At 41.5% G+C, this 12,730-nt stretch overlaps 1 protein-coding gene across 1 annotated transcript in view; it reads right to left on the reverse strand.

Moving 5' to 3' along the window:
• Positions 1 to 12,730, reverse strand: part of LOC309552375 (uncharacterized protein) — a gene marked incomplete at its 3' end in the record, with an annotated part of 57,131 nt that overhangs the window by 30,410 nt on the left and 13,991 nt on the right. The window contains exon 2 of the mRNA XM_082253309.1: positions 1,567 to 1,962. Within this exon, the coding sequence (XP_082109435.1) occupies positions 1,567 to 1,962 (396 nt within the window). The remainder of the gene's footprint in view (positions 1 to 1,566; positions 1,963 to 12,730) is intronic.

Here is a 12,730-nt window from a genome sequence, read left to right on the forward strand (position 1 = left end):
GCTTATTGAGATTTTTCTTTTTTTACCAAAAATATGTAGCAGAATACATATTGTGAAACCAGTGTTGCAGCGCTGCTCATTAATACAAATAAAATCCTTAAAAATGTGCAAAATATGTGAATTCGTGCAAATGTGCAAATACAAAATGTGCAAATACAAAATGTGCAAATCTCATCAAAACACACAATAAATAATCAAATGCATAAACGCATAAAATCCATAGTGATATAAATAAAGTCCATCAAAAATGTCCATCAAAGTGCATATATATTGTTGAACTCCACTGTGTGCATCAATCAAGGTGCTCTCCCCCCTTGTGGCAATCTACTTACCACAAGACGCTCGGTCAACAGCAGTTACTAGTTGCAACCTGCCCTGCCAGCCTGGACACAGTGATCTTGTCCAAATAGATGCTTTCTATGGTCCTTAATACCTGCTCCGCATTTCCTCAGATAAAAGAAAAAAGGCCATCCATGGTGAAGTACATTCCACACAAAGTTTATTAAGATCAAGGAAATTTACTCACAAACATATGTTTGCACTTCACCGGCCGGAAGTGACGTCAGGTCTGATCAGCCAATCGCTAGACGCGTTTCGCCGTCCAATCACGGCGTCCTCTGGAGCAGGTTGCAACTAGCAACTGCTGTTGACCGAGCGTCTTGTGGTAAGTAGATTGCCACAAGGGGGGAGAGCACCTTGATTGATGCACACAGTGGAGTTCAACAATATATATGCACTTTGATGGACATTTTTGATGGACTTTATTTATATCACTATGAATTTTATGCGTTTAAGCATTTGATTATTTATTTGCATGAATTCACATATTTTGCACATTTTTAAGGATTTTATTAGTATTAATGAGCAGCGCTGCAACACTGGTTTCACATTAATTTAAAGGCACATGCACTTTAATTTGCAGCTAGCAGCCAACAATTGCACAGACACTTTATATTTACTTATTATTTATTGCTTTCTCATAACCATAAGCGTGAGGTTTTCTACTGTTACATAGAATACATATTGCCCTAAATTTATTTATTTTTTATTTCAAATAAGGACCTAAACTTATGAAGAAATTTAATTTTTTTTTTTTTATTGGATGTTTTATAGCAGAAAGTAAAAAATATTTCTTTTTTTTTTTTTTTTTTCAAAATTGTCATTTATTTTTCATTTTTTTAGTGCAAACCATAAAAATCGCAGAGGTGATGAAATACCACCAAGAAGAAAGCTCTATTTAAGAGCGAAAAAAAGACATTGATTTTTTTATTTGGGTACAGTGTCACACGACCGCGCAATTGTCAGTTAAAGTAACGCAGTGCCGTATCACAAAAAATGGCCTGGTCATTAAGGGGGTAAAACCTTCCAAGGCTGAAGTGGTTAAAGGAATAGGGTCAGAAATGTTATAGCTAAACATATTCCAGGTAACTGCCACCAGGAAATTTGACTGCCAATATAATGTGAACATTTCTCATTTGACATAATAAACATTTTATCAGCCTGTATAATGATAATATAAAACTATATGAATGTATTTGGATTTTGTAAAATCTGACCTTGGCTTACCTTTCACTGTAAGCGGTGTGCCATCTGGGATTTGCCATTTCTGTGGGCCCCCATTGAGAAAAGTCAATTCTATGCGGCAGCAATAGCGTGTAACTTCGTCCTTTGTTACATTGTTTATGGTTATTGAGGCATTTCTGTGTCTTAGATTGAATGTCACATTTAGCCTTTCCTGATACTTGGAGGAGACCACTCCTTTATTGGAGTCATAAATTATCTTATTATTCCCACGACAGAAGCTCTCATCAGATGCTCTCACAATGATAGTTGCCGACTCAATGCTGTTCTCCGATTCTGGAAATGCAAATTGGCACGGGATGGTGACCGACTTCCCTTCTATCGATTCAGCTCTTGCAGGCTGATCAACACAGTACTGTCCAGAGGTTTCATGAAGTCCGTCTGAGAACAAAACACATGGAACTTATTAAAAGCTGGATTCTAGGTGAACAATACATTTATCTCCATCCAGTCCTGAGATTTACAAAGCTCTGCCTCAAACACAGCCAAAAGGATCACACCACTCTTCTGTTTCAGTTAAGGAATTGGTGGTGTCCTTTCTCCACTCCCAGCAACAGACCACCTATTAGCATGTTGTCATTGCATTGGTACACATAGTCAGGACTAGATTAATGCAGGGGCTATTGGAGCTGTAGCTCCAGGCCCCCACGTAATATAGGCCCGGTAGGGGCAGACTGACTTTTCGGCTCAGGGTCAGTAGGGGGCCACATGAGAGGCTCCCGGCACCTCCGTCAGCAGGAGAAATATGACAGTCAGGGGTTATCGGTGCAGTGGTGGGGGCAATTGCATGCTCCAATCTCCCTCTATGACTCTCCATGAAGCAGCTGAAAGACGCTTCTCCTCCTCTCCCTGCCGCGGCATTCAGCAGCTTCATGGAGAACCATAGCGGGAGATCAGTGCTTATAATTGCATAATTCCCCCCCCAGCACCATTCACCCTGGACTGTCCATCAGATTCTTTCTGCTCTCGGTACTGATCCTTACTGATCACTGACTGGGTTTATTCATACCTGAAGCCTTAAACCACCAAAATCCTCAGCACCAGGCCCATGATGTTCTTAATCCAGCCCTGCACATAATAAGTACAGAGAATGAGGTGGAATGATTATATCCACTTGTCGATTGCAATACGTATATATACATTGCGGCTTGCAAGTGGTTTACTGAAGTTATGGCTGAAGCTATCCAGCCATAACCGCAGTATTTTATTTTTTTTCAACCAGCGATTGGCTTTCCTCATGAAAGTAGTCCAAGCGACTAATTAGCTGCTGGATTGCTTTCAGAAGCAGCAAGAGGGGTCATCTCTCCCCCCCCCCCACAGTTCACTGGGGGTTCTTGGCCTTACCGCTTTTACCAACACGCCCGAGAAATGACCTGACAGTTCTCGGGGCTGGCCATAGAGGGTATTAGAGACTAGATCATGGTTGATCACCTCTATGGTCTTGGAGGACTGGAGCGAAGCATGACATCACTTCTGGTCATGGGCAAAAGTAAACAATTTTATTTATTTATTTTAAAGCAAAAGATTATTTTTTTTTTTTTTGTTGATCTTATGCTTTTAAAGGTAGAGGAGAGATTTGGGGTCTTTTTGACCCCAGATCTCTCCATAAAGAGGACCTGTCATCCCTTCTTTCTATTAAATGGGATGTTTACATTCCTTGTAATTGGAATACAAATTATTAAAAACAATAATGATTAAAGGGACATTGTAAAAATAAATATACTGTGTTCGCTTCACACAGTTGAGTTATTGCGATGAACATTAGAGCGGAAGATGGTCTATGTGGACAGCTTTACCTCGGATGCCTGCATACTTAGATGTGTCTGTTTAATCATCAACCATGTGGGTTGCTAAATGTTGAACCTTCATTAAATGTAACCATATTGCTACACTTAGAGGCGCCTCTCTTCTCTTTTATACTCACTTGTGACATGACGCTACTTCTATATCAAGACATCGCTTGTTTATCAGGTCAAATTTGATAAAAAATAAAAATGTTGCTTGTCTTGCAAAAGGTTCTTAAACCAAGTTACTCTCAATCCAAGGTTTTACTGTAGTTTTAACTCCTTTAAGAACGCCCGCTACAGATGTACTGCGACAGGCAGCCGCTCCAGGGCTATGCATGTGTCAGGCAGCTCCAATTGCCGTCTGACACTCTCGATCATTCCCCGCCGAGAGAGAAGGATGGTCGGCTCAGGGCCGGCCCAATACCTTGTGCTGCCTGGGTCCAACAATGAAATGCTGCCCCCACCCAAAAAAAAATCACACCCACAAAAAGGCCCACACAATTTTATTTTATATCATGATAATTAAAAATAAAATTTAATTTATCAGGAAGTCAGATTTATATGCAACAGCAACTTGTCTACATGCCCAATTATATGACATACCATTATATTCAATTCCAAACCACAAACTCCAGTATTATTTAGTTTGTCTGAATGTCTGACGTCATTGCGCACACCCTCCGCCTCCTCATACTCCTCAGTTTGCACTATGGGTGGCTGTATGAGATGGGGAAAGGCCACCCGTAATGCGCCTCAAACTGATGACACACAAAACTGCTAGAAAAAAAAATCTTGGGCATCAATTTGCTGCCCCTCTTAAAGTGCTGCCTGGGTCCAATGGACCCAGTGGGACCCATGGAAGGGCCAGCCCTGGGTGGGCTATTGTAAACACAGCCGACCGTTCTTCTCTCTGGGATGATCATAGAGCCCATTTGATCCTTCTATATAGGATCACAGGTCTCTATGGTCATTTCACAAGCCACACCCCCCACAGTTAGAATCACTCCCCTAGGGTCACATTTAACCCCTTGATCACCAACACTGTTAACCCCTTCCCTGCCAATGGCATTATTGCAGTAACTGCATATTTTTAGCACTAATTACTGTAGTAATGTCACTGGTCCTCCCAAAAGTGTCAAAAATGTCAGTCAGGGGTCTGATCTGTCCGCCGCAATGTCGCAGTCCGGCAAAAAAATCGCAGATCGCCGCCATTACTAGTAAAAAAAAAAAAAAAACAATAAAAATTACATAAATCTTTCCCGTAGTTAGTAGACGCGATAACTTTTGCACAAACCAATCAAAATTCGCTTATTGCAATTCATTTTACCAAAAATATGTAGCAGAAAACTTGGCCTAAAATATTAAAAAAATTTAGATTTTTTTTTTTTTTTTGGGGGGGGGATGTTATATAGCAGAATGTGAAAAATATTGTTTTTTTTTTTTTTTTTCAAAATTGTCGCTCTTTATTTTTGTTTATAGCGCTAAAAATCGCACAGGTGATCAAATACCACCAAAAGAAAGCTCTATTTGTGGGAAAAAAGGACGTAAATTTTGTTCGGGTACAGCATCGCACGACCGCGCAATTGTCCTTTAAAGTCATGCAGTGCCGAATCGCAAAATAGGGCCTGGTCAGGAAGGGGGTAAAATCTTCCGGAGCTGAAGTGATTAAAGGATGCCGTAATGGTGAAACTCGTAGAGGCGGGACTACATCGGTTATTTTGGGTAATGTAGTGACGTCACTTCTGCTTTCTGGGCTTTAGAATGCACGCCGATGCCAGGGACAGAGCGGCAGTGTATTTGAGCCTCAGGCTATACGTATTGGTGTCGAGGTACTGGGCACTGTATATTGTGAGTGTATGATTTGGATTTTATAGCATATATTCAGTTTGAGTTAATAAATACTGCACTATGAGAACATTTATCTTTTTTGAGGCTTTGAATGATTGGTTCCTGAGAGAGAGAAATGGTGGCAAGTTGGTGAAGGACCATTAAAGTGGAATGCAACCGGAAAGCAAGCCATTAGAGGGAACAGCTATCTATTCAGAAATCATTGTGTAGCAGGTTTTCCAGGCATTGGGCCTGATGTGGGTCTGCCATTGTTACCGGTTACCTCTCCAGCCCATGTGAGCTGCGACCCTGGGTGTGTGAACTGAAACACTGACAACTCCGGCATCTTTGTTTTGTGGTTTTATTGTATTTAAGGGGATGTGAGAAGGGAATGAGGGGGATACTCCTTTAGGCTCAACAAGGTACAACTTGGGACTTTATCCAGAAAAATGTCTGTTAACGCTGCCTTGACACCAGCCGACGCTGGCCAATGCTCACTGACGCTTAGAACTCTCTGTAACTTGAAAGAAGTGCTGAATCCTCGACTTAAAGTCCAGAAGATCCAGGACTGTAGAGTGTGAAACTGCTGACACTGCAAAGTCACTGAATACTCTCTCCAGCCTGGCACTGGCTTGAGGTAGCTTGTTGTGAATTCCTGTATGGCTGCAACTCTCAACTGATACTCTGCACAATTCAGGGCCCAAACTGCAGGCGCCCCCTTTAACCTTTAGCTCTTCAGGGTCCACTGACTATGTAACCCCTGTGTTACTTCAGGGTCCTCAACCTAGGTACCCCCTTTACAGCTAGCTGGCACTGGATCCCAGAACCTCCTCCAGAGTGGTCTCATCTAACACTTCTGGCAGACCCCCAGGGGCAATCCTCAGTACTCACGACCTGTGTAGGCTTTCCTGGGACTGGACCCCTCTCTCTCTCCGCTGGTTCTTGGCACACCGGATCCCCTCAGCTCAACAAAGCACTCTCTGTATTCTCAGGCAGCACCCCGAGACATCCACTTCCTCAGACAGGAGGAGAGACAGCCGTTCTCTCCCTCCTGGGACTCTGCTTCCGCTAAAGACACCGAGTCATGCGCCCCCTTGAGACTTATACCCTCCCCCAGAATCCTCTGCGGCAGAATCTGCCTTCTGGGGTAGTTATAAGCCTGAATGTATCTTCTGATTGGGTTTCCTCCACTGCCCTATGAGAAGCCTCTCACAGTAAACCAGTGGGGAGACTCCCCTCACAGCAGGCACACCTGGAAGCCATGACACCCTGACAAAAAGAAATCATAGCCTTGCTGTTAGGCGGACAAGGCCCACTATACATTTGCCTAGCATCTACCCGTAGGGTGCTAAAATAGTATGACCTCCTGTAATAAAAGACCATATATTTGTGGTGAGTGCATATGTATGGAGCACGTGGTGGAGCACATTTTTGAGTTAAAGTGATTTCAAAGGAACATTTAACAAACTAAAAAAAATAAAAAAATTTACAGTATACTTACCTGCTTTGTGTAATGGTTTTGCACAGAGCAGCCCAGATCCTCTTCTTTTTGGGTCCTCTGCTGGTGGTCCTGCCCCACCCCTGCTGAGTGCCCCCATTAGCAAGCCTCTTGCTATAGGGCAGTGATGGCGAACCTTGGCACCCCAGATGTTTTGGAAGTATATTTCCCATGATGCTTCTGTACTCTACAGTGTAGTTGAGCATCATGGGAAATGTAGTTCCAAAACATCTGGGGTGCCAAGGTCCCGAGCCACACTCCTTGTGAATGGACATTGTTTATTCACACACAGAGCATGCCATTACCCACTCTCTCCTCATTGGCTCACTGGCTGTGATTGACAGAAGCAAGGGTCTATGGTTTTAGCTGTTGTGTAAGCCAATGAAGAGAGAGAGACCCAGGCGAGCTGCTGCTCTCATTCACATCACTGGATCAAGATGGGGCTCATGAAAGTATAAGGGGGGCTGGGGTGGAGTTGCACCCAGAAGGTTATTTACCTTATTGCAAAGAATGCATTAAGGTATAAAAAAACAAACCTTTTGCCTTTAGAACCACTTTAATGAAGTGAGAGGATACCTAAAGAACCCTATTAGATCAGCACGGTTTTGGACAGTTGGACCACATTTGAATATAAGGACTTTCGTTTTGTCTGGTGTTATTGAGAAAGTGAAGTACCTTACCTTTTTAATATCTTATTAACTCCATGTACATTGTCAGGCTGTATTGGTGAGAAAAAAACAATAAAACAGAATGGTGATGCTCAAGGGGCAGGTGAAGAGAGAGGAATGAGCATGTTGTCACGAGTCATCCATAACTCAACTAATCAATCTAGAGACTCAATAACATTTTCTCGAAGTTGCTTCCTTTAAGCTATGAGGTTGGGGGTGCCAAAGCTCTAATCTTACTAGAATATTCACATAGTGAGTGCAACCAGTCATTTGGGAGTGGAGGTTGAGCATCCAGATGTGGGAATTAGAGTTGGGCTGAACCACCACTGGTTTGGAACTCTCGAACATCGCAAAAGTTTGGACCCAAACCGTGAACCCTATTAGAGTCTATGGGACCCGAACTTTCAAAATCAAAAGTGCCCATTTTGAAGGTTTATTTGCAGGTTATTGGCCATAAAAAGGGTATGGGGGCCCAGGTACTGCCCCGAGGGACATGTATCAATGCAAAAAAAACCTTTTTTTTTTAAATATTTTTTTTTTACAGGAGCAGTGATTTTAATGATGCTTAAAAGTGAAACAATAAAAATAAAAAGTCCTTTTAAAGTCTTTTACCTATAGGTAAGCCTATATTAAGGCTTACCTATAGGTGCTAAAAATATCTCCTAAACATGCACCGTTTAGGAGATATTTACAGTGCATGCAGCCGATGACGTCATCGGCACATGCGCTCTGAAGGAACGGCCACCCGTGCCGTTCCTTCAGAGCCCTATGCAGTGAACGGCCGCTCCCGCACGCATGCACGGAGTGATGTAATCGCGCCTCCGGCCAATCAGATGGGCACGAACAAGGAAGCAGGATGGCCGACCATGTTGGCCGTCCTGTCACTGAGTGGGCGGCACTGCGGGGGCTTCGTTTTAAAGGAAGTATTTCATAATAAGCTAGTATGCGATGCATACTAGCTCATTATGCCTTTGTCTTTACAGGTTTTTTTCTTTTTTATGAGGGTTTACTTGCTCTTTAAATATATATATGGGGATCCCCTTAGTCTACAGATACATACAGATATTCTTTAAATATATTTTTGCGTACATGTTTATTAGATTCATTTTTATTATATTTTTATTTTTTTAGATTCATTTTTATTATATTTTTATTTTTTATTTGATTTTTTCATAATGTTCCAAGTTTATTTTTATTTTTCCTTTTTTTTATATATATTTATTATCAATATCAGTGATTGGTGGTTATAGGATAACTATTATTCAAAACGTCTGCGTTAAATATGATTTTTTATTCATTTAAAAAAATAATATATATTTTTTTTAGTTGGATACATTACTTATCAATATCAAAAAGACAAAAGGTCCCCTGGAGGGTGGGACTTTGAATGGCAAAAACCAGGACTTGAGTAATACAATGTCGAAGTTTATTACATAAATATATAAATTCCAATATCATACAGAATTGTGCAGACAAAAAATACAAAACATATTAAAAACATATACGTCACAGAAACTAGAGATGGCTGGGATGTCCTAAGAAAGACCAGACGCGTTTCGGTGGGTAACTTTTCTCAGTGGTCCAGAAGGAAAATCTCAGACTTGAGGAGACATCCTAGGTGTGACAGGAGAAAGGGGAAAGGAAAAAGGGCCACAAAAAATATAAAAACGGGGATAGGAAATCCCCCGTAACTTGTAATGCCAAAAGACTGCTGGTCACCCACACTCCTGACCATGTATCTTGCTGTCGGGAAGTTGTACCTTTATGTCAAAGAATTGAGTAATGGTTGAAAGGTAAGGTAGAGGTGGTTATAGCAGCGAGAGAAAGATGCCGCATCTATCCCAGGGAGCTCCCACGAGGATCCAGGAAGATTAGCCAACAATAAAGGACGTAATCGAAAGGATCTCCATCTGTATAACCTTATGAGAGTATGTAGTATTCAAGTAATGGGAAATGTAAAGTCCCAATACAAAGATCTCCTGGTATCTACACAAGGAATGTGTAATGGCGGCACACCATTATCAACATCAACTCCAGCACAATTGGCTATGCTTGCCCTGTTTCGCTCCACTTACTGTGGCATTAGGTTTGGCCATTTCTATGTATTTTGTCAAAAGTAAATGTCACCAGCTTGTGGATAAGGGCAGAAGCGTTGTTTTTTGTCCTAAGGGGGCTCTGATGCACCATACTAATGGTATATCTCCACTATATAATTATTATTATATAAGATTTATATAGAGCCGACAGTTTACAACTTAAGGGCAGACAGTACAAATACAATACACTTTAATACAGTAAGAATCAGAGGGCCCTGCTCGTTAGAGCTTACAATCTAAGAATCTTACAATATAAGGCTTTCTAATGACGTCACGCGCTAGCCTCCAATCCCAGTTAACGCCTTCTAAGGATAAACGCGTCGGGCGGAGCCAGTGGTCATGTCTGTTGGTTACGATTTTGCTTTGAATACTCCATTTATCTGTAAATGCAATACTATATTTTTTAAAAACGGATTATCAGTAATGCACTATGAGTTCGCCTCCTTGCATTTAATATATACTCATTAGAGTTGGAACACATGTTTGATTTTATCGAAACATCCATTAAACTGGCTGGGAGTGAGCTGCGGCTTTTCCTATAAGGGGATACTCTTTAAGTGTGTTTAATCCAGTTGGTGATCATATGTTCTGGTAAGCAGCTTGTTTTTCTACGTAGACATCAAAAAGTCCTAAGAGGGTTGCTGTGTACCGCCATATTGGATGGATGGATTCAGCAGCCCAAGCAGACTGAAGTAACACTCTATAGTATACCCCTTTACTCTTTCCCAGCAGCTGCATAAAAGGTTTTTTAGGAAGGTGAGGTTATGGAGGAGCTGGGCAAGTCCAGAAAAGAATTAGAATCTCCCAGAAAAAAAGATAGGGTGGTGATATGCAAGTAGAGAGGGGGCTGTATTATGAAATTTACACTTCCTGGAGTAATCAAATTTTCTAGCTAACTGAAAGGTGCTTTACAATCAGATTTTGAGCAGCGCCCTCCTATATATAGATGATATTGCTTTGAGCAAATAGATACCAAACATGTTAAGATTTATTTATGCACTTACATTACTTATAGTGACAAACTACAGTACCTAAATTTGCCTTTACAGGTTATCAGTGTAGAGTTATTCATGGGTTATGATGCTAGAATTATTGGTCTCACTGCAATATTGGCAGTGATACCTTACATGGGTGGTACAATCACTGCTTAATTATGCATGCTGGACCTACCTTGTGTTTGTGTGTATTTTATTTTTCTTTTATATTGTTTTTACGTTCTTTTACAGTTTTTTTATTTATTTAATTAATGGAAAAAATATATTTTTTTTTTTTCATTTAACTTTATTGCTATCACAAGCGGGCTAATTAGCTTTTGAAGTGACAAATCCTCTCTATGGAGATGTCTGGGGCCTATTGACCCCCTCAATACCAGATATTTTTACCCCTTGCTTCCCAGGACAATTTTAAGCTTTCTGCACTGTCAGATTGTGCTCATTGATGGACAGGGTAAACTGGGACCAAACCCTGGGATCACTGACCACGGAGGAAAAATGGGAATGCTTTAGGAACATATTAAACAAATGCATCTTGCAGTGCATTCCTATGGGAAATAAATTTAGAAGAGACAAGGCCAAACCTGGCTGGCTAAACCGTAATGTTAAAAAACGTATTAGGGGAAAAAAAAAATGGCCTTCAAGAAATATAAATCAGAGGGCACAGTATCGGCTTTCGAGCAATACAAGGAGGCAAATAAGAAAAGTAAATACGAAATCAAAACGGCCAAAATCAACTTTGAGAGATAAATAGCGGAGGATAGTAAAAAGAACACAAAGAAATTCTTTAAATATATAAATATATCAACAGCAAAAAAACTAGGGCAGAGCATATTGCACACATAATTAACGAAGATGGGGGGATGGTTACAGAGGACACTGAAAAGGCAACCGCGCTGAACGCCTTTTTCTCATCAGTCTTCACTCAGGAAAAGGAGGGATACACTAACCATGACTGTATGGTCAGTAGTATTACACAGGACTTGCCGCTATGGCTAACAGAGGGTGAAATCAGGGAAAGGCTGGATAAAATTAACACAAATAAATCACCAGGCCCGGATGGCGTACATCCGAGAGTACTCAAAGAACTCAGTAAGATTATATCTAGACCACTGTTCCTGATCTTTGCTGACAGTATTATGACAGGAAATGTAGCAGGGGATTGGAGGAAAGCTAACCTGATACTGATATTCAAAAAAGGGCAGAGGCATGTCCCAGGTAATTATAGGCCGGTCAGCATGACATCGATAGTATGTAAACTTCTGGAGGGGATGATAAGGGACTATATCGTAGAGTTTGCTAAAGACAACAACATCATCAGCAGTAATCAGCACGGGTTTACAAATGGGCGTTCTTGTCAAACCAATCTCTTAACATTCTACGAGGAGGTGAGCTGTGAGCTAGATAGGGGCAGACCAGTGGATGTGGTGTACCTTGATTTCACCAAGGCATTTGATACAGTTCCCCACAAGCGCTTAATTTATAAAATAAGGTCTGCAGGTATCGACCGCAGGGTTTTTTCTTGGATACGGAATTGGCTAAAAGGGCGTGTCCAAAGGGTGGTAATAAACAGCGCATACTCAGACTGGTCTGAGGTGGTATGCGGGGTCCCCCAAGGCTCAGTCCTGGGACCAACCTTGTTCAATTTATTCATAAACAGCATCGAGGACGGGATCAGTAGTTCGTTACCAGTTTTTGCGGATGACACAAAATTGGGCAGGGCAATAACTGCACAGCATGAAGCAGATATCCTACAGAATGACCTGGACAAAATAACGGAGTGGGCTACAACATGGCAAATGAGGTTTAATGTGGAGAAGTGTAAGGTTTTGCACTTGGGGACTAAAAACATAAAAGCACAATACACGTTAGGGGGGGAACCCTTGGGGGAATCAAAAATGTAGAAAGATCTGGGAGTCTTAGTAGAGGATAGACTAGGCAATAGCATGCAATGTCAAGCGGCAGCTGCCAAAGCCAGCAGAATATTAGCATGCATAAAGAAAGGGATGTATTCCAGATATAAGACTATAATCCTTCCACTTTATAAAACTCTGGTCCGACCACCTCTGGAGTATTCTGTCCAGTTCTGGTCGCCAGTCCTCAGGAGGGATGTGTTGGAGCTGGAGAGGATCCAGAGAAGGGCAACTAAGCTAATTAGGGGATTGGAGGACCTTAATTATGAAGAGCATCTGCAATCGCTTGATTTATTCTCACTGGAGAAGAGACGCCTGAGAGGGGACATGATAGCAATTTATAAATATCTCAATGGTGATCTCGGCAT

The sequence above is a fragment of the Pelophylax lessonae genome (genome assembly GCF_965119305.1).
Source record: "Pelophylax lessonae genome assembly, chromosome: 4".
NCBI classification, from domain to species: Eukaryota; Metazoa; Chordata; class Amphibia; order Anura; family Ranidae; genus Pelophylax; species Pelophylax lessonae.